The 22,933-nt window shown below is 44.5% G+C and overlaps 1 protein-coding gene across 16 annotated transcripts in view; it reads left to right on the forward strand.

The window, feature by feature from the left end:
- LOC115131343 (focal adhesion kinase 1-like) overlaps positions 1 to 22,933 on the forward strand; it is a 174,403-nt gene that overhangs the window by 91,222 nt on the left and 60,248 nt on the right. For all 16 annotated transcript variants that reach the window (XR_010464293.1, XR_010464294.1, XM_065020353.1 and 13 more), the window contains 2 exons: positions 607 to 839; positions 13,985 to 14,151. Coding sequence is in view for 14 of the 16 variants with exons in the window: in XM_065020346.1 (XP_064876418.1) it covers positions 607 to 839; positions 13,985 to 14,151 (400 nt within the window). In the remaining 2 variants the exon portion in view is untranslated. The remainder of the gene's footprint in view (positions 1 to 606; positions 840 to 13,984; positions 14,152 to 22,933) is intronic.

A 22,933-nucleotide genomic window follows, 5' to 3' on the forward strand; every position in this document is an offset into this window, starting at 1 on the left:
GCTCTTTGTATAATATATTTCCAGATGCATTCACCAGTCCAGATACACCATTGAGATTATAGTGAGACGCGGTGGGCCAAGTAGCTGTTAATGTTGTCCTTAGAGTCCTTTGCCACTTTTCCATTTGTGAAAGAAGGAAAGACTGATGTGCTACATGTTGTCACACCTTGCTGCATTGTGCAATATGGATGAGAACCCTTTTCACACCTCCCAACTTGCTGATACAATTTTCCCCACTACGCATCATTTATTCATGAAGAAATCATTATCATGGGCTCATTGAACGGTGAGGAAGTATGATATGTCCACTGCCTGTCGCTGCTCTCAGAATGTTCTTCAGATTCCAAAATGTTGTTATAATCAAGATTCTCAAGACACAGTGTTGACTTCCCATGTTTTCTACTACAGGGACGATTTGTGATGTTTCTACTCCATTGTCATCCAGTGTTGTTTCCATATAATTAGTATCAGTAGAACGGGCATCCCCAATAAATTCAACGACGCCATAATGGGAGGACTGTCGGCCATTTTCAATCTCCTTATAGGAGTAAAGCAGGAATTCTAATTATATGTTTTTTTTCTCTCTCTCTCTCTCCACACTAACAGAATATGACAGACACCTAGCTCACAGCAAAGGTATGGCGACAGCTTACCTGGACCCCAACCTCAACCACGCCCTGGCTGGGGGGGCCAAGTCGCGCCTCAGTGCGGGCACGGCCACGGAGCGGGCTCCCGGGGCCCCTGACAGGGTCCTGAAGGTCTTCCATCACTTCGAGAGCAATAGCGAGCATAGCACATGGGCCAGCAACATCCGCCATGGGGACGCCACCGATGTCAGGGTAAGACAGAGGGCTAATGTACGGCAACAGGGGTCTCACACACACACACACACACACACACACATACTAGTGTTGCATGGTATACCGAAACTTTGGAACTTTTTCGATAAAACAAAAAAACGGTTTGGTACTAGAATTTTTGTTACATTCAGTACTTCTGTCAAATGTGTCTCATGTGATTGAGAGAATTGATCAGGGCCCGGTTTCCCAAAAGCAGCTTAAGGCTAAGTTCATCATTAGAACCTGTTTCCCAAAACCATCCTTATTAACATTGCACTTGAAAACACTCGCAATCTAACGCCTGCCTCAGAACACTCGTAGAACAACTCCTGCCTCAGTGTTACGACTTGTAGTAGTAGTGGATGCGGAGTCAGGCGCAGAGAGCAGAGGGTTTAGGAGACCCGTATTTATTCCGGTGACAGAAAAGGTCACGCCAAAACACCAGGTGCATACAATGACCGGCCCAAAAACAGGACCCAAACAGTCCGGAGAAAATAAGCAAATAGCACACCCACAAAATGAACAGAGAAACAAGCACGCACAAAAGCAGGCGGGCATAACCGGCTTAAATAGCCCTAACCAAAACCCAAACAAGAAACAGGTGTAGCCAATAAGACAAAACCAACAGAAAAGGAAAAGGGGATCGGTGGCAGCTAGTAGACCGGTCACGACGACTGCCGAGCGCCACCCGAACAGGAAGAGGAGCCACCTTCGGTGGGAGTCGTGACACTCAGAGCACTCGTAGAACAGCTCAGTGTGTCAGAGCACCCGTAGAACAGCTCAGTGTGTCAGAGCACTCGTAGAACAGCTCAGTGTGTCAGAGCACTCGTAGAACAGCTCAGTGTGTCAGAGCACTCGTAGAGCAGCTCAGTGTGTCAGAGCACTCGTAGAACAGCTCAGTGTGTCAGAGCACTCGTAGAACAGCTCAGTGTGTCAGACCAACCGTAGAACAGCTCAGTGTGTCAGACCACTCGTAGAACAGCTCAGTGTGTCAGACCACTCGTAGAACAGCTCAGTGTGTCAGAGCACTCGTAGAACATCTCAGTGTGTCAGAGCACTCGTAGAACAGCTCAGTGTGTCAGAGCACTCGTAGAACAGCTCAGTGTGTCAGAGCACTTGTAGAACAGCTCAGTGTGTCAGAGCACTCGTAGAACAGCTCAGTGTGTCAGAGCACTCGTAGAACAGCTCAGTGTGTCAGAGCACTCGTAGAATAGCTGTGTGTCAGAGCACTCGTTGAACAGGTCAGTGTGTCGTTGGATGCTTTTTCCCCCCTCCACTTTATACACAGAAGATCTCCGCTAAACATCTCTCTGTGGCCACTGATAACTTCAGAACAAAGTTGACTACAAGTACAAAGTTGCCAATGTCAGTTGATACAAGCAAGCGGTGTGTAAAAATATTCTTCAAATAAAAACCCAGATGACTGCATTAAAATATAAACAGTAGGCTATAGGTCTATTTCAATCATTGAAATGCGTTTTATGTTCAATCAATTGAATTCTATTTCGCTATGTGTAGCCTAACATGTGCACACTGATGTGCCAAATCAGTTATTTAATGCATTTTTATTGGGTAAGCGTTAGAATAAGCCAGCTCAATATTTGCAGGCGTAGGCGATAATATCTCTCTAGGAGCTGGTCGTCATTATTGTGAATTCTAATGTTAAGGAAAGATTTAAATGGAGAAAGCTGATCTGAGAGCAGTGCTCACTTTCTTTTTGATCCTACCTGTATCGACACATGATCCAACAATGCACTTCACGGCCTTTCTCTCTGCTTGGTGCAAGCGACCTTTCTCTCTGCGTGGCGCAAGCGACCTTTCTCTTCCAGGTGCAAGCGACCTTTCTCTCTGCGTGGCGCAAGCGACCTTTCTCTTCCAGGTGCAAGCGACCTTTCTCTCTGCGTGGTGCAAGCGACCTTTCTCTTCTAGGTGCAAGTGACCTTGCTCTCTGCGTGGTGCAAGCAACCTTTCTCTTCTAGGTGCAAGTGACCTTGCTCTCTGCGTGGTGCAAGCAACCTTTCTCTTCTAGGTGCAAGTGACCTTTCTTTCTGCGTGGTGCAAGTGACCTTTGTCTCTGCCTGGTGCAAGCGACCTTTCTCTCTGTGGTGCAAGCGACCTTTCTCTCTGTGGCGCAAGCGACCTTTCTCTCTGCGTGGTGCAAGCGACCTTTCTCTCTGCGTGGTGCAGGCGACCTTTCTCTCTGCATTGTGTTTTAGGAAAAGCATGTTACATAACGGTCGTTGTAGATAGATGCATCGTTAAATCACTCGTAAGCCTTGATAATATTACCCATAAGCACTCCGTTATGAAGCGCTGGATGTCATGCTTTTCAATGGGGATGTCCACAAAGTAGTGGAATTACAACACCCCCTTGCTGTTCAAGGCTCCGTTGCAAGATGAACACCGCATACGTCTCCAGTCCAGACAGAGTCCGTCAAAGAACAGTTTTAGCAAATCACAGAAGAAGATAAAACTATGTGAGTTTCAGGTTGGCTTTATTGGATAGCTAACAAATTGTAAACAATGACCCCTTTCTATAATGGGTCATTATTAAAAGTACCCTTTTAATAGTCATGTTAAATAATACACATTGGCTGTTTAGCCAATTATATTATGACTGTTGCCTCCCATTTAAGTTTATTGTGATGGTAGTGACTTTTGATTTTGGTGATAATTATTGGGTGGAGGTCGCTAGCTACAGTGGAATCTTCAACCTATATATTTCTCCTGTCTTGAATGAAAAGGTCATATTTATTTAAATTTTATTTAACCTTTATTTAGCTAGGCAAGTCAGTGTAGAAAGATATTTTGCAATCTCCAAAATAAATCCTATCTCTGATGAGAGTAGGCTCTCCTCCATCTTGTCTTGCGTTGTGATACCCTATCCTATGTTCTCCGTCCAGTAGCGGAATGAGATTACATGAAGTTGAAGTACGGCATAATGAAATAGGTCACGATGTAAACGGGGCATAAAGGCTTCTGCATGCTTCGGCGAGGCAAACCGAACGAGTGTGCTCTAGAAAAACGCGGCAATAGTACTATTTGTCCATCTTGAGACTAGAGATCCACCGATTAATCGGAATGGCCGATTTAATTAGGGCCGATTTCAAGTTTTCATAACAATCGGAAATCGGTATTTTTGGACACCAGTTTGGCCAATTTTTATAAATATATATATATATATATTTTTTTACACCTTTATTTGATCTTTATTTAACTAGGCAAGTCAATTAAGAACACATTCTTATTTTCAATGACGGCCTAGGAACGATGTGTTAACTGCCTTGTTCAGGGGCAGAATGACAGATTTGTACCTTTTCAGCTCGTGCGATTCAATCTTGCAACCTTACAGTTAACTAGTCCAACGCTCTAACCACCTGATTACATTGCACTCCACGAGGAGACTGCCTGTTACGTGTATGCAATAAGCCAAGGTAAGTTGCTAGCTAGCATTAAACTTATCTTTAAAAAAAAAATCAATCAATCAATCATAATCACTAGTTAACTACACATGGTTGATGATATTACTAGTTTATCTAGCGTGTCCTGCGTTGCATATAATCGATGCGGTGCGTATCGTTGCTCCAATGTGTACCTAACCATAAACATCAATGCCTTTCTTAAAACCAATACACAGAAGTATATATTTTTAAACCTGCATATTTAGCTAAAAGAAAGGTTAACAGGCCATATTAACCAGGTGTAATCAGTCTGACTGAGCGATGGTAGGCAGCAGCAGGCTCATAAGCATTCATTCAAACAGCACTTTAGTGCGTTTTGCCAGCAGCTCTTCGCTATCGTCAAGCATTGCGCTGTTTATGAATTCAAGCCTATCAACTCCCGAGATTAGGCTTGTGTAACCAATGTGAAATGGCTAGCTAGTTAGCGGGGTGCGGGCTAATAGCGTTTCAAACGTCACTGCCGTTACCGTCAATATTACTCGCCAACATGCAATCATTGGACAATAAACTAGACGAGGTAAGATCACGAATATCCTACCAACGGGACATCAAAAACGGTAATATCCTATGCTTCACGGAATCGTGGCTGAATGACGACATGGATATTCAGCTAGCGGGTAAGACGAGGGGGGGGGGGTCTGTGCATATTTGTAAACAACAGCTGGTCTACGAAATCTAAGGAAGTCTCTAGATTTTCCTCACTTGAGTTGAGTATAGTATATTGTGATAAACTGCAGGCCACACTACTTGCCTAGAGAGTTCTCAGCTATACTTTTCGTGGCTGTTTATTTACCACAACAGACAGATGCTGGCACTAAGACCGCACTCAGTCAGCTGTATAAGGAAATAAGCAAACAGGAAACCACTCACCCAGAGGCGGCGCTCCTAGTGGCCAGAGACTTTAATGCAGGGAAACTTAAATCAGATCTACCAAATCTCTATCAACATGTTAAATGTGCAACCAAAGGGAAAGAAATTCTAGATCACCTATACTCCACACACTATAGACAAAGCTCTCCCTCGCCCTCCATTTGGTAAATCCGACCACAACTCTATCCGCCTGATTCCTGCATACAAGCAAATATTAAAGCAAGAAGCACCAGTGACTCGATCTATAAAAAATTTGTCAGATGAAGCAGATGCCAAACTACAGGACTGCTTTGCTAACACAGACTGGAACATGTTCCGGGATTCTTCCGATTACATTGAGGAATACACCACATAAGTCACTGGCTTTATCAATAAGTGCATTGAGGACGTCGTCCCCACAGTCACTGTACATACATACCCCAACCAGAAGCCATGGATTACAGGCAACATTCGCACTGAGCTAAAGGGTAGAGCTACCGCTTTCAAGGTGCGGGACTCTAACCCGGAAGCTTACAAGAAATCCCGCTATGCCCTGCGACGAACCATCAAACAGGCAAAGCGTCAATACAGGGCTAAGATTGAATCATAATACGCCTGTCGGATGTGGCAGGGCTTGCAAACTATTACAGACTACAAAGGGAAGCACAGCCGCGAGCTGCCCAGTGACACGAGCCTACCAGATGAGCTAAATCACTTCTATGCTCGCTTCGAGGCAAGCAACACTGAGGTATGCATGAGAGCATCAACTGTTCCGGACGACTATGTGATCACGCTCTCCGTAGCCGACGTGAGTAAGACCTTTAAACAGGTCAACATACACAAAGCTGAGGGGCCAGACGGATTACCAGGACGTGTGTTCCGAGCATGTGCTGACCAACTGGCAGGTGTCTTCACTGACATTTTCAACATGTCCCTGATTGAGTCTGTAATACCAACATGCTTCAAGCAGACCACCATAGTCCCTGTGCCCAAGAACACAAAGGCAACCTGCCTAAATGACTACAGACCCGTAGCACTCATGTCCGTAGCCATGAAGTGCTTTGAAAGGCTGGTAATGGCTCACATCAACACCATTATCCCAGAAACCCTAGACCGACTCCAATTTGCATACCGCCCAAACAGATCCACAGATGATGCAATCTCTATTGCACTCCACACTGCCCTTTCCCACTTGGACAGAAGGAACACCTGACAAGGTACAAATCTGTCGTTCTGCCCCTGAACAGGCAGTTAACCCACTGTTCCTAGGCCATCATTGAAAATAAGAATGTGTTCTTAACTGACTTGCCTGGTTAAATAAAGGTAAAAAAATAAAAAATAAATGTGAGAATGCTGTTCATTGACTACAGCTCAGCGTTCAACACCATAATACCCTCAAAGCTCATCACCAAACTAAGGATCCTGGGACTAAACACCTCCCTCTGCAACTGGATCATGGACTTCCTGACACACCGCCCCCAGGTAGTGCGGGTAGGTAGCAACACATCTGCCACGCTGATCCTCAACACTGGAGCTCCCCAGGGGTGCGTGCTCAGTCCCCTCCTGTACTCCCTGTTCACCCACGACTGCATGGCCAGGCACGACTCCAACACCATCATTAAGTTTGCTGACGACACAACAGTGGTAGGCCTGAACAACGACGAGACAGCCTATAGGGAGGAGGTCAGAGACCTGGCCGGGTGGTGCCAGAATAACAACCTATCCCTCAACGTAACCAAGACTAAGGAGATGATTGTGGACTACAGGAAAAGGAGCACCGAGCAAGTCCCCATTCTCATCGATGGGCCTGTAGTGGAGCAGGTTGAGAGTTTCACATTCCTTGGTGTCCACATCAACAACAAACTCATTTGGTCCAAACACACCAAGACCGTCGTGAAGAGGGCACGACAAAGCCTATTCCCCCTCAGGAAACTAAAAAGATTTGGCATGGGTCCTGAGATCCTCAAAAGCTTCTACAGCTGTAACATCGAGAGCATCCTGACCAGTTGCATCACTGCCTGGTACGGCAATTGCTCGGCCTCCGACCGCAAGGCACTTCAGACCTCTACACCAAGCGGTGTCAGAGGAAGGCCCTAAAAATGGTCAAAGACCCCAGCCACTCCAGTCATAGACTGTTCTCTCTACTACTGCATGGCAAGCAGTACCGGAGTGCCAAGTCTAGGACAAAAGGCTTCTCAACAGTTTTTACCCCCAAGCCATAAGACTCCTGAACAAGTAACCAAATGGCTACCTGGACTATTTGCATTGTGTGCCCCCCCCAACCCCTCTTTTATGCTGCTGCTACTCTCTGTTTATCTTATATGCATAGTCACTTTAACTATACATTCATGTACATACTACCTAAATTGGCCCGAACAACCAGTGCTCCCGCACATTAGCTAACCGGGCTATCTGCATTGTGTCGCACCACCCGCCAACCCCTCTTTTTACGCTTCTGCTACTCTCTGTTCATCATATGTGCATAGTCACTTTAACGATACCTACATGTACATACTACCTCAATAAGACTGACTAACAGGTATCTGAATATAGCCTTGCTACTCTTTTTTCAAATGTCTTTTTACTGTTGTTTTGTTTCTTTACTTACCTACACATCCACACATACTTTTTTTTCTCGCACCATTGGTTAGAGCCTGTAAGTAAGCATTTCACTGTAAGGTTTACACCTGTTGTATTCGGCGCACGTGACAAATAAACTTTGATTTGATTTGGATCAAGTGACATTCTGTGACTTTGGCTAATAAGCCTTCTCTTTTTTTGTGGTATCATTTTGGTATTGAGTATTGGGATACTAAATCTGGTATCAGTATCATAGTCAAAATTCTGGTATTGTGACAACACACACACACACACACACACACACACACACACCCTGCATCAGAGCTAGAGCCAATCAGTGTACAGATTTTTTCTTTTAAATACCTGTCATACAGTCATGAAGAGCTGATAGAGACTGGCTGTGTATTCCTGAATCTCCTACAAACACACAGACTGATCGACTGTCACTCTGTTTCTCTGCTGCGCTGAAGGAGCATGAGTAATTGACTGGATGCAGTCTTTTGGCTGTTAGAGCCCAGTGTATAGCTGCTGCTGTACAGACTGGTGTTGCACGTCAGAGCAGTGATTCAGCAGTGTAGTTGTTGCTTTATCAATTGCTATATGTTACTGAAAGTTCAGAGCACAATTCCTCATTGTTTTTGAAATTGGAATACCGTAGTGTGCTTGTTCTGTGGTTACCCTTCAACTGTCTAACTGCACTCCAACTCCCTTCACTGAGAGAGAGAGGTCTGTGTGGCTCCGTCAGATTGCGGATTCTCTTTTAAACCTGCAATATGTGACTTTTTGGGCCCTTGACAAAAATCAAATAGAAATGTGAGTTATAGATCTGTCAATCTTATTGAAAACAAGTCTAAGAAGCGGTATATATGTTCTATGTGCGCTATTCTATGCTTCTCGTTCTTAAGTTTTGTTTTAGCGTCTTACTCAAACAGCTGAAAATACTATATTTTTGGTTAATGAAAAGAGATTTCACAGTGGTTTAGATGGTATCATGATTCTCTGCACTATACATTGCTTATTTTGTCACATAAACTAAAATTAGGCGAACTATCAGAATGTTTTAAACCAGGAAATGGCATATTTTGCATATTGCACCTTTTACTGATGTTGCTGTGCCTTAGCTCTGTGATCTTCAGCGGCAGTTAGCCTAGGTCTCACATAAGCCGCACCTGAAGCCTCAAAGTTGGCTAATTACAGAAAACCCTTCACAAAGGACACATTTAAAGGCATGTGTGAATTATTGGAATAGCATTGTTTCTCCTCAGGTAGATGAACTGAGAGAGGCTATCAAGCAACTAGCTTGGTCTCTGGTCATTGTCATGCATCCCATAAGGGTTGGCAAAACAGCACAAACTGATCTGAGACCAGGCTAAGCAAACACCGGTCTGCAGAAAGACATTTTGCTACATTATCCCTGCCCTCACTGACACTGACACTCAGTTATAGTGGTGTGAAGCTGTGAATTGATTCCTGGCACACAACATCCTGACTCCTAGATCTCCTATTTTCTGGAGAAAGGAAACCATTAAGACATGGTACATGTTTTGCATCCCAAATGGCACCCTATTCCCTATACCGTGCACTACTTTTGACCAGAGCCCTATGCGTGGTCTCAGTGCAGTCAGCAGATGCCTGTATTGATTTGTAGGGCTGGATGAGGTACGTTGTGTTTTGGATCCACATCCACTTCCTGGTTCCATCCCAGAATAAACATCATGTTCCTATCCCCTGAGGTGCTCCCCAAGGACCCCTCATCCCATCACACACACATATCCTGTTCATACTGCATCAATAGCACTCTGCCTGCCCGGGTATAGTGCACTGCTATGGTCAAAAGTAGCGTACTATATAGGGATTCCAGATATCCATGTAGGACAAATATTATGTTAGCTAGGGGTTAGGGTTAAGCTTAGGAGTTAGGTTAAGATTAGTTTAGGGGTTTAGGAGTTAGGTTAAGATTAGGGGTAGAGGAATGGTTAGCTAAAATGGTTAAGGTTAAGGTTAGCTAACATGCTAAGTAGACGCAAAGTAGCTAAAAGATAGAAAGTAGTTGAAAAGTTTCTAATTAGCTAAAATGCTTGATGAGATTTGATGAGATTTGAACTCGCAACCTTTGGGTTGCTAGACGTTTGCATTATATGCCCACCCATCCACCGTGACCAACCACCCTCCTTTCATTTTTTAAGTGGCCTGTCTTATGTAACCATACCAAATCTAACATACGACACTGAATGTTTTGGATTTACGTACATAATAATATGAAATGATCTGAGACCAGGTGTACTGTATGCAATGTTTACCTTGATAAGAGGTTCATGGTTTGTTTGCATTTGAATTGGCTAATTTGCATGTGAATTGTGCTTTTCTATTTCCATTGCAAACACATGGAAATTCTGTGGTTGTCAAGAATCCAAATGACTATATGCCAGTCAGATTTTATATGTTCTTTTTGGATCTTAAAAATGAAAAAAGGGTAGTAAAATTAGCTTGTTTGTTTGAGATAATCTGTCATATCATCATAGAGGCGGCTGTCATCATCTTTAGCCTAATGTGGTGTGATGGGAAATTTGTCATGCTCCGTTTGGATTGCTCTCCCTAGCTGTTTATGTAAGCATTCTGATTCTGTCTCTATAATCCGTTAGTGTCTTCTTCTTCTTTGTCTTCATCTTTTCGTTGCCGTCGTCATCTGTTTCCTCCTAAGTGCCAAGGGGAACTCTGCTCTAAGTTATTATACAGGACAGATGTTGGTCATATTTATTAGGGCATGCAATGGTTTTAAAACGTTTTGCAACGGAAAAAGTCGAGGTAGCCTCTCCCTGTGCCAGCTGGTTTTCTGTTGTTTGGTTCCTAATGAATAGGACCATGCTTTTCAGGGTTGGCTCTCAAGCTCTAGGTCAAACCTGTCAGCACACTTAAAAGCATCACTTGGGATATTTAGCCTATGTTTCAGCGACTACCATTCCACGTTACTTTTCCCCAAGGTCTGCTGGGAGTATACATGTGCTGTGCTTTTAGATAGTATCTAAACAGCCATTCCGATGGCATGTGACATTTTAAAGGGTTCGGGTTAAGGCTATGTAATATTGTGCATTTTGCTTCTCATAAAGGCAGACGTGGTGTCCTACCATTGCCTTGTCTGTCATATGGTGGAACCAGACCTAGTCACTGCATGCTTTTAATCACCCTGTATATCTCATGCTTCCCCAGCTCTATGTTACAAGTGGGAGATGAATATGACTTTTGACTGATGCTATCTTGAAGTTGTAGCCGTTCTGGTGGTATTTCTCCCATTTCTCCTGTCTCCGTTCTGGTGGTATTTCTCCCACCTCATTGAAGTTGAGTACACTTGTATTCCGTCAGTTCCGCCACCTGGCCTACAAAACGATGTCGAATCAATCACCAGCAGAACTGCAGCTATATGGTTCTGTTTGTGTCACTTGGAGTAGACATTTTCCTGCTACTTGAAAATGGACTTGAAATGGAAATTATTAATTTGTATGCTAATTGTTTTTCTTTCAAATTGGGCAGACACATTTTTCCCATTACTCAGATGCTCTCTCACTCTCTCTCTCTCTACGATCCTCCAAGGAACTCTGCATTGGGGCGGCAGCGTAGCCTCGTGGTTAGAGCGTTGGACTAGTAACCGGAAGGTTGCGAGTTCAAACCCCCGAGCTGACAAAGGTACAAATCTGTCGTTCTGCCCCTGAACAGGCAGTTAACCCACTGTTCCCAGGCCATCATTGAAAATAAGAATGTGTTCTTAACAGACTTGCCTGGTTAAATAAAGGTTTAAAAAAAAAAATTTAAATTAAAAATCCAGTATTGGATTATAAAACAGAGATTGTGTTGAGATATAATAATGGATGGACAGAGAGGGCTCTACCTTTTCTTGGGCCCACTCACTTCAGCCTCTCTTGCCAGACAAAACTTTTAGATTATGGCTCGTGAGATTACACACTTCTGTCTGTGTTGAGCCATTATATTCTTCTTCTGCTGATCCTATAGCTGTGCCTAGGAGAAACCTCACTCCGGAGCCCCAGCCACCATCTCAAGAAGCTAACCAACGCCCATATTTAATCATTTTGATGGAGGGTAGAGGATTTGCGTGCTCTTTAGCAAACTGAGATAAGAGACTGGCTTTAGCTTAGCCGCCCTTAGCTGGCTGAGTAATCTTCTGTTAGAGCAGGTTAACATGATCATATTGCATTTCTTTATCACTACTCACCATTGGAATATTGAGGAGGGTCTATCTCATCTGTGCAGGAAGATTTTCCTTCATTGTTAGAGAAAATAACTAGGTACCGACATCAATTCACACGAAGACATTGTTACTTCAGTAGCTACAGACCTACAAACCTAAAGTAAAGGTGCTGTACGGTTGCATAGAATATATTCTCTAAGTGCTCTCCTGGTTCCTAGTGCATTGTTACTGGAACTTCCATGCAGGGGGCGGCAGGGTAGCCTAGTGGTTAGAGCGTCGTCCTTGCCGTGGACAGTCTCAAATAAACGTTTGCCATTACACAAGCAGAAAGTCAGTCCCAAGGCTGCATAGAGACCTCCCTAAGTTGGAAACTACATTACCAAACAACGCTGGCCGACAGGCTTTGAATTCCCAGTCCCAATAGCCCAGTTCCTATGCTTCTCTGGCCTCTCCTCTCTTCCTCCTCTCCTCCTCCTCTCCTTGGGCAGTGATCAGGCTCTGTTATCCTCCACAGTGGTGCCACTTGGCCATCATGCCGTAACTGGGGCACATTATTGAACCTACTCTGGGGGATCCAGCCATCCAGCCACTCTCTCTTCCCTCATAAATACAATCTTCTTAAATATGCAATGGCTCTTAAGTGTTTGGGCTGGAATGTCACATCGGATCGGCAGTGTGATAGTATGCACACATACGGCCGCGGATGACACCAGCACAGCCATGCGAGGCCGGAATATCTCCATGCCAGCCAGCCATAGACTTAACATGGAGCCCTAGTGTTGTGGGCACTAACGACATAATATAACAGACGTGAGTGGTCCGTCTGGCCAGTCATAGACTACAGTCATAAGCTAGTCTATTGGCACTCTAGTTGCCACTTCATGGCTGACAGACGTGAATGGTCCATCTGGTCTGGCGAGGTCTGGGGGTTGATGTTAAACCGAACAGACAGTGAGAGGATGTCGCAGAGAGAGACATGGTATGCCTGGTATGGCAACTGCTCGGCATCTGACCGTAAGGCGCTACAGAGGGTAGTGCGAACAGCCCAGTACATCCAGGACCTATATACTAGGCGGTGTCAAAGGAAAGCCCATAAAATGTTCAGAGACTCCAGTCACCCAAGTTATAGACTGTTTTCTCTGCTACCACACGGCAAGCGGTACCGGAGCGCCAAGTCTTGGACCAAAAGGCTTCTCAACAGTTTCTAACCCCAAGCCATAAGACTGCTGAACAATTTACATTGACCCCCCTCCCTTTTGTACACTGCTGCTACTCGCTGTTTATTATCTATGGATAGTCACTTCACTCCCACCTACATTTACCAATTACCTCAACTAACCTGTACCCCCGCACACTGACTGACCGGTGCCCCCTGTGTATAGCATCGTTATTCTTCTTATGTTACTTTTTATTATGACTTTTATTTTAGCCTACTTGGTAAATATTTTCTTAACTCTTCTTGAACTGCACTGTTGGTTAAGGGCTTGTAAGTAAGCATTTCACAGTAAGGTCTACACTTGTTGTATTCGGCGCGTGTGACAAATAAAGTTTGATTTGAAGTCCTGAATGAGTGACTGAGTGACTGAGTGGCCATTTGTGACTGAGTGGCCATGTGAGTGTTGGATTGTTCCACAGGAGCTGGTCATTTGGGGGGATAAGGGTATGGGTTGGTGCCCTCCTTGGCCATTCAGCCAACGCTAATATATATATATATGTTCTACTTATCGCCTCAGACAGGCTACCTGCTGTCACTAGGCAGAGCGGTGGCTGCCATGGCGATAAGATAGCACCGCTCCTACAGACAGAACAGTTGGAACATCCTGTCTTCTCTTCACCTCTCAGTAGGAGTCTATATCTGGGCTCCACTTTCTGTTTTCCGTGTTTTGTTGTCTGTCTCCAGTAAAAACTCTAGTCAGTTTCTTTACCAATGTCTTTCATTGTGTGGACCTTCTACGTTCAACATCTTTGCCTTCACATAACTTCTGTATGACCTTGAACTTTCCTACCGTGGCTTGTCATTGGTCTCTTAACTCTCCTGTGTTCCACCTCTACAGGGGATCATCCAGAAGATCTTGGACATCCACAAGGTGAAATGCGTGGCGTGCTTCAGCGTGCGACTCAGCCACTCCCAATCCGGCCAGGTCCACTGGCTCCACCCTGATATGGGCGTGTCCCACGTGAGGGAGAAATACGAGCAGAACCGCTCCCAGGAGGAGTGGAGGTGAGCAGACTGTGTGTGTGTGTGCTCGTCCGTGTGCACTTACGTGTATGAGTGCACCAATGTGTTTGCCCTGTGTGCGTGTATCTGTCTGTTTAGATTATGTCTCTCTCTTGATGTGTGTATTTGTCTGACTGTCTCTGTCTGCCCCTGTGTGTATTGAAGACAATGACAAAACGGCAGTCGGTGTCTCTCCGACAAGAAGGTGGAATCTACAGATTCACAGACCCAGCTTTTTTGTGTGTGTGTGTGTGTTTTTCAATGTCTCAACTGTCAATGACTCGGTAGTAGGTCATTGCTATTAAAAGTTGTTATGCCAGATGAGTCACATCCTTAGCTTCTAGCGTTAGGTATCGCACAGATGGCATTAAATGCCTTTATTCTGCATCAGACAGTTCTGTGATAGTCTACAACCTTTCTTTAGGCACACTTAGACCCTGTGAATGTCCCTGAGAGCAGAGGCAAGACACATTGCCCCATAAGTTAACACTTCATCTCTGTGTCTTATTTTGTAAGGAAGAAGTCAGTCGAGGATCTGATACTATGAATGTTTGATGAACACACTATAGAGATTGGCCAATATAGTTCCTTAGCAATTCATTCTCCTAGCCTAACATGTTCGTGTGACCTAGATGTTACCGTCACATAAAATATGTTCTGAACACAGAATTGGACACTAAAGAGCCTCAAGGGCTTGTCTGTAGTACGCTTTTTTCCCTTTAGAAAACATTTCATTGAACATTATAAACATCTTAAGTTTCCATCCTCACTTGGATCATAATTTGAGGCATTTTACAGTCTAAGTTACTGTCAAATGTTGCTCTGTGAATCTCAGTAGTAAAATTCTCAGTGGAAGGCTAAGGTCTTTTCTGGCTATCTTTGAGCCTGGAGTCTGATTGCTACCCAAATGGCACCCTATTCCCTACATAGTGCACTACTTTTGATCACAGCCTATATAGGGAATAGGGTGCCAGTTGGGACAGCCCGGCTTTGCACTGTTCTCGTCGTCTCTCTCTACATGGCTCTCTCAGGACTTAAATCTGTTCACTAAGGACTGTCTGGCTTTCCTCTCTCATTCTGACTGGAATACTGCTACTGCCTGGGATACACTGTTGTGTTCTATCGTGATGTGATTTCACATCTCATAGACCTGTGCAGCCGTGGTCAAAAGTTTTGAAAATGACACGAATATTAATTTTCACAAAGTCTGCTGCCTCAGTTTGTATGATGGCAATTTGCGTATACTCCAGAATGTTATGAAGAGTGATCAGATGAATTGCAAAGTCCCGTTTTGCCATGCAAATGAACTGAATCCCGAAAAAACACTGCATTTCAGCCCTGCCACAAAAGGACCAGCTGACATCATGTCAGGGATTCTCTCGTTAACACAGGTGTGATCACTCTGTCATGCTGATTGAGTTCGAATAACAGACTGGAAGCTTCAAAAGAGGGTGGTGCTTGGAATCATTGTTCTTCCTCTGTCAATCATGGTTACCTGCAAGGAAACACGTGCCGTCATCATTGCTTTGCACAAAAAGGGCTTCACAGGCAAGGATATTGCTGCCAATAAGATTGCACCTAAGTCAACCGTTTATCGGATCATCAAGAACTTCAAGGAGAGCGGTTCAATTGTTGTGAAGAAGGCTTCAGGGCGCCCAAGAAAGTCCAGCAAGTGCCAGGACCGTCTCCTAAAGTTGATTCAGCTGCGGGATCGGGGCACCACCAGTACAGAGCTTGCTCAGGAATGGCAGCAGACAGATGTGAGTGCATCTGCACGCACAGTGAGGCAAAGACTTTTGGAGGATGGCCTGGTGTCAAGAAGGGCAGCAAAGAAGCCACTTCTCTCTAGGAAAAACATCAGGGACAGACTGATATTCTGCAAAAGGTACAGGGATTGGACTGCTGAGGACTGGGGTAAAGTCATTTTCTCTGATGAATCCCCTTTCCGATTGTTTGGGGCATCCGGAATAAAGCTTGTCCGGAGAAGACAAGGTGAGCGCTACCATCAGTCTTGTGTCATGCCAACAGTAAAGCATCCTGAGACCATTCATGTGTGGGGTTGCTTCTCAGCCAAGGGAGTGGGCTCACTCACAATTTTTACCACAGCCACGAATAAAGAATGGTACCAACACATCCTCCAAGAGCAACTTCTCCCAACCATCCAGGAACAGTTTGGTGATGAACTATGCCTTTTCCAGCATGATGGAGCACCTTGCCATAAGGCAAAAGTGATAACGGAGTGGCTCGGGGAACAAAACATTTATATTTTGGGTCCATGGCCAGGAAACTCCCCAGACCTTAAATCCCATTGAGAACTTGTGGTCAATCCTCAAGAGGCGGTTGGACAAACAAAACCCCACAAATTCTGACAAACTGCAAGCATTGATTATGCAAGAATGGGCTGCCATCAGTCAGGATGTGGCCCAGAAGTTAATTGACAGCATGCCAGGGCGGAGGTCTTGCAGAGGTCTTGAAAAAGAAGGGTCGACACTGCAAATATTGACTCTTTGCATCAACTTCATGTAATTATCAATATAAGCCTTTGACACTTATGAAATGCTTGTAATCATACTTCAGTTTTCCATAGTAACATCTGACAAAAATATCTGAAGACACTGAAGCAGCAAGCCTTGTGGATATTAATATTTGTGTCATTCTCAAAACTTTCGGCCACGACTATACACTCTTCAAAGTGTCCTTCAGTCTCTCTCTCTCTCTCTCTCTCTCTCTCTCTCTCTCTCTCTCTCTCTCTCTCTCTCTCGTGATAGAACTCAGGGTGGGAGAGATTGTTTCAGTATTCTGCAGTAAGCATACTGACGAGTTCACAGTGTGTGTGTACGCTTCTTCAAATTCTCTTGCAGCATAGAAATGGCTCAAGGGTTTGTTGAATGTACTTGGAGTGGAAATCTAAATATCACTCACTCTGCTGCTGGCACTGCAGTGTTCAGGTCCACACACAGAACAGTGTCCAACTTGTAATGGTTTTGACTTAAGGTTATTGTTTGTAGGGGTGACAGGTTGTGCCTACCAGAGAAAATATTGATTTCTCCTTCTTGTTTGTGAGGGAATGAGTCCTGTCTGGTCCGTCAAGTCTTTTCATAAACCCTTAAAACATTGGAAATAACTTCAAAACAACTGTTCTTTTGCGTGGGTTGTATTACCAACATAAATTATCACACACATAATAATATAACAAACAATGAGCTCTGGTTCTTCAAGAAAAGTCTCTTACCTCAGGCCTAAAAGAGTCCAGCCTGGTAAAGGAGTTCAGGGAACTCCAGTGACTTCAGTCACGCAATGTTTGTCCGTTCATAAAAGTGTAGCGTAAACCCAGTCTCAATCATACAATCAAAATATCAAACTGTTTTACCACACAATGTCACGCCCTGACCATAGAGAGCCCTCGGTTCTCTATGGTGTTTAGGTCAGAGCGTGACTAGGGGGGTGTTCTAGTCATTGATTTTCTATGTGGCTGGGTTGTATGGTTCCCAATTAGAGGCAGCTGGTAATCGTTGCCTTTGAGGATCATATTTAGGAAGCCCTTTCTCCCGCCTGCTTTGTGGGATATTGTGTGTGTGTGTATGTACATTTACATTTAAGTCATTTAGCAGACGCTCTTATCCAGAGCGACTTACAAATAGCACCACTGGTGTCACATTTTCGTTGTTGTTTTTTTGTTGCTGTTTGAAATTTCCCCGTAATAAAGATGTGGAACTCTACACACGCTGTGCCTTGGTCCGTCTCTCACCACGAACGTGACACACAACCAGAAAGAGTATCAAAACTCAATAAGTCTTCGCTGTTTCATCGTGCCCTTCCCCCCATGGAGATCTGTTGGCGGATTGAATTGTCTGACTGTCCGACTGGCTACAAATGTTTTGCATACGGTATTTAATTTGTTTGAGTGTGATTTATACCGTGCTGATTTGTGGTCAGTTGTAGTCAGTCGGACAGTCAGACAATTCAATCCGCCAACAGATCTCCATGGGGGGAAGGGCACGATGAAACAGTGAAGACCACATCTGTAGTCCAAAGGAAGAAATGAGTGGATCCGATCCTGTTTATACTTGAGACAAGGCTACAAAGCACACTTTTAAATACAACAAAACAAATGGAGTAAAGATGTTTCGGAACTGAGGGTTGAACACATCCTCATTCGCACCTCCATCACAACCCCCTTTTGTGCAGCTGATGTTGGCTATTTACTTGGGAATTGAAGGTGAAGCGCCCTATTGGAAGGAGAAGCACAAATGGTTCAGACAAATTCAGGGCCGTGACAAACTTCACACACAGCCCAGCACAGAACAATGTCCAACTTCACACACAGCCCAGCACAGAACAGTGTCCAACTTCACACACAGCCCAGCACAGAACAGTGTCCAACTTCACATACAGCCCAGCACAGAACAGTGTCCAACTTCACACACAGCCCAGCACACAACAGTGTCCAACTACACACACAGCCCAGCACAGAACAGTGTCCAACTTCACACACAGCCCAGTCCAGAACAGTGTTGAACTCCACACACAGCCCAGCACAGAACAGTGTTGAACTTCACACACAGCCCAGTCCAGAACAGTGTTGAACTCCACACACAGTCCAGAACAGTGTTCAAATCAAATCCAATTTTATTTGTCACATACACATGGTTAGCAGATGTTAATGCGAGTGTAGCGAAATGCTTGTGCTTCTAGTTCCGATGCAGTAATAACCAACAAGTAATCTAACCTAACAATTCCACAACAACTACCATATACACACAAGTGTAAAGGGATGAAGAATATGTACATCAAAATATATGAATGAGTGATGGTACAGAACGGCATAGGCAAGATGCAGTAGATGGTATAGAGTACAGTATATACATATGAAATGAGTAATGTAGGGTATGTAAACATTATATTAAGTGGCATTGTTTAAAGTGGCTAGTGATACATGTATTACATAAAGATGGCAAGATGCAGTAGATGGTATAGAGTACTGTATATACATTTGAGATGAGTAATGTAGGGTATGTAAACATTATATTAAGTGGCATTGTTTAAAGTGGCTAGTGATACATTTTTACATTATTAAAGTGGCTGGAGTTGAGTCAGTATGTTGGCAGCAGCTCTCAATGGTAGTGGTGGCTGTTTAACAGTCTGATGGCCTTGAGATAGAAGCTGTTTTTCAGTCTCTCGGTCCCTGCTTTGATGCACCTGTACTGACCTCGCCTTCTGGATGATAGCGGGGTGAACAGGCAGTGGCTCGGGTGGTTGTTGTCCTTGATGATCTTTATGGCCTTCCTGTGACATCGGGTGGTGTTGGTGTCCTGGAGGGCAGGTAGTTTGCCCCCGGTGATGTGTTGTGCAGACCTCACTACCCTCTGGAGAGCCTTATGGTTGTGGGCGGAGCAGTTGCCGCACCAGGCGGTGATACGGCCCGACAGACTGCTCTCGATTGTGCATCTGTAAAAGTTTGTGAGTGCTTTTGGTGACAAGACAAATTTCTTCAGCCTTCTTTGTATCTATACTGACACTTAGCTTGTTTGATTGCCTTACGGAGGGAATAGCTGCACTGTTTGTATTCGGTCACCTTGCCCTGGTTAAAAGCAGTGGTTCGCGCTTTCAGTTTCGCGCAAATGCTGCCATCAATCCACGGTTTCTGGTTTGGGAATGTTTTAATAGTTGCTGTGGGTACGACATCGCTGATGCACTTCCTAATAAACTCGCTCACCGAATCAGCGTATTCGTCAATCTGAATGTTCCTGTCCTGGGAGTGAGGGATGTTAAAACACTGTCTGTCTGTGTCTGTCTGTAGTCCATCAGTGACACACACACATTCTTCAAATAGGGAAAAGCAAACCCAGAGGGCTCTGTTTGTGTGTGTCTGTGTGTGCCTGCGTATGTATTAGGGCGGAACTATACCAGTTTCATGATACTCGTTAGTATCCTGGCAAGGAAACAAAACACGAAGCGGATTTAACATCTTTAGAAAAACAGCCCTAATGTAGGAAACAAACATCATTATGTTGTCATCCAGAGTCACATTTATTTATTTCGCTAGCTATAGAACACAATATTTTAAATATAGCAGGTTTTTAAAGATTTAGTCTGCTTCGTGTTTTCAATTTTGCCATGGAAAAAATATTGTTATTCTGCTGATTTAGTGATTTAGCAGATGCTCCAGCTTATCCAGAGCAATTTACAGGAGCAATTCAAATTTAGTGCCTTGCTCAAGGGCACATTGTCAGATTTTTCACCTAGTCGGCTCAGTGATTTGAACCAGTGGCCTTTCGGTTATTGGTCTAACACTCTTAACCACTAGGCTACCTGCCGTCCACAGCCCTAGTGTGCATGCATTTGAAGTTTGTGTATGCGTGTTTGTGCGTGTTCGTCCAGGAAGCTATCAAGGCATGTCAGGTCAATCATGTCGTCAGACTTCGCATGTAGTTAACCCAATGCTGATGTCGTTCTTTCTCTTCCTCCAGCTGTGTGAATGACAGGCCTGTTGTGGATGTGAATGACAGGCCTCTTGTGGATGTGAATGACAGGCCTCTTGTGGATGTGAATGACAGGCCTGTTGTGGATGTGAATGACAGGCCTGTTGTGGATGTGAATGACAGGCCTCTTGTGGATGTGAATGACAGGCCTCTTGTGGATGTGAATGACAGGCCTGTTGTGGATGTGAATGGCAGGCCTGTTGTGGATGTGAATGACAGGCCTCTTGTGGATGTGAATGACAGGCCTGTTGTGGATGTGAATGACAGGCCTCTTGTGGATGTGAATGACAGGCCTGTTGTGGATGTGAATGACAGGCCTCTTGTGGATGTGAATGACAGGCCTGTTGTGGATGTGAATGACAGGCCTGTTGTGGATGTGAATGACAGGCCTCTTGTGGATGTGAATGACAGGCCTGTTGTGGAGTTGTCTGAAGGTGTTGTCATGCTGAAGTAATAGGGGTTTTCTGTTAACATGTGTGTGTGTGTGTATGTGTGTGTGTGTGTGTGTGTGTGTGTGTGTTGTCAGATTGATAATTGCCTCTCAGGGGAAGGGGAGTAGAGCGGATCTCATAAATTGACCTACTGAAGTCCCTAATGTAATTTGTCAATGTCCCAGATGACCACTATAAGCAGCTGAGGAGAACATTCTGTCAATACAATAAGGTGCGCATGAAGCCTGTCAGTGCTGCTTTGATTCAATCAGTTTAGTTCCACTACCTCATCACCAGCCTCCATCTAATAAGGGTTGTGTCCCACATGGCACCCTATTCCCTACAAATCAAATTTCAAATCAAATTTATTTATATAGCCCTTCGTACATCAGCTGATATCTCAAAGTGCTGTACAGAAACCCAGCCTAAAACCCCAAACAGCAAGCAATGCAGGTGTAGAAGCACGGTGGCTAGGAAAAACTCCCTAGAAAGGCCAAAACCTAGGAAGAAACCTAGAGAGGAACCAGGCTATGTGGGGTGGCCAGTCCTCTTCTGGCTGTGCCGGGTGGAGATTATAACAGAACATGGCCAAGATGTTCAAATGTTCATAAATGACCAGCATGGTCGAATAATAATAAGGCAGAACAGTTGAAACTGGAGCAGCAGCACAGTCAGGTGGACTGGGGACAGCAAGGAGTCATCATGTCAGGTAGTCCTGGGGCACGGTCCTAGGGCTCAGGTCCTCCGAGAGAGGGACACTACTTTTGACCAGGGCCCATAGGAATAGGTTGCAATTTGGGAGCAGACCCTGGCTTGAGCTGCAAGGACAAGACCCATGGATACAGACAGAATGAAGGCCTGGAACAATCTCAACCTATTAGGAAATGTAATCTGAAGAGAGAGAGGTAGAGGTACAACCTGAACTTAGCCAATAATGCTGATTTTCTGTTGCAAAATGTTTTACTACAATGTGACCTACTGAACTCAGATGAGATTTTTGACCTTTTTCAGGGTTCCATCCATAGTGACCTTTATATAACAATATGAAGTTGTGTTTATGCAACAGCTCAGATTGAATGTGCTGCTAACTGATTATTAGAAGGCTTATATATTGATATTTTTTCTCTGTTTCAGCCATTTGATTGAACTTTTCATTTACATCCCCCTCTGTCCTGAGCCTGGCTGTCAATACTCCTCATATAAGTGTGAGTGTGTGTATGGCAGGTGGCCTAGTGGTTATAGAGGTGAGCCATCATTAGTTCTGTCAGGGATATGTCTGTTCTGATAGAACAAGGTGACGGGCGTCTAGCGGATGATTTAAAGACGCTAAGTGACTCTCCCGGCTCACTGCCGGGGAACCATCAGAGAGAGAGAGAGAGAGAGAGAGAGAGAGAGAGAGAGAGAGAGAGAGAGAGAGAGAGAGAGAGAGAGAGAGAGAGAGAGAGAGAGAGAGAGAGAGAGAGAGAGAGAAGAGAGAGAGAGAGAAGAGAAGAGAAGAGAAAGAGAGAAGAGAAGAGAAGAGAGAAGAGAAGAGAAGAGAAGAGAAGAGAAGAGAAGAGAAGAGAGAGAAGAGAAGAGAAGAGAAGAGAAGAGAAGAGAAGAGAAGAGAAGAGAAGAGAAGAGAAGAGAAGAGAAGAGAAGAGAAGAGAAGAGAAGAGAAGAGAAGAGAAGAGAAGAGAAGAGAAGAGAAGAGAAGAGAAGAGAAGAGAAGAGAGAAGAGTTATGGTGTGGCACAGTGCCAGGCAGGTCTGGGATCATGCAGAGTTGTTATATCAAAGCCGGGCTGAACACAGCAGAGAGGAGCTCATAGCTTTGATCAGGCCGTCTCATAGGAAGGAGACTCAAGAAAACAGAGAGAGAGAGAGATGTCAT

This window comes from Oncorhynchus nerka, linkage group LG7 (genome assembly GCF_034236695.1).
Source record: "Oncorhynchus nerka isolate Pitt River linkage group LG7, Oner_Uvic_2.0, whole genome shotgun sequence".
NCBI classification, from domain to species: Eukaryota; Metazoa; Chordata; class Actinopteri; order Salmoniformes; family Salmonidae; genus Oncorhynchus; species Oncorhynchus nerka.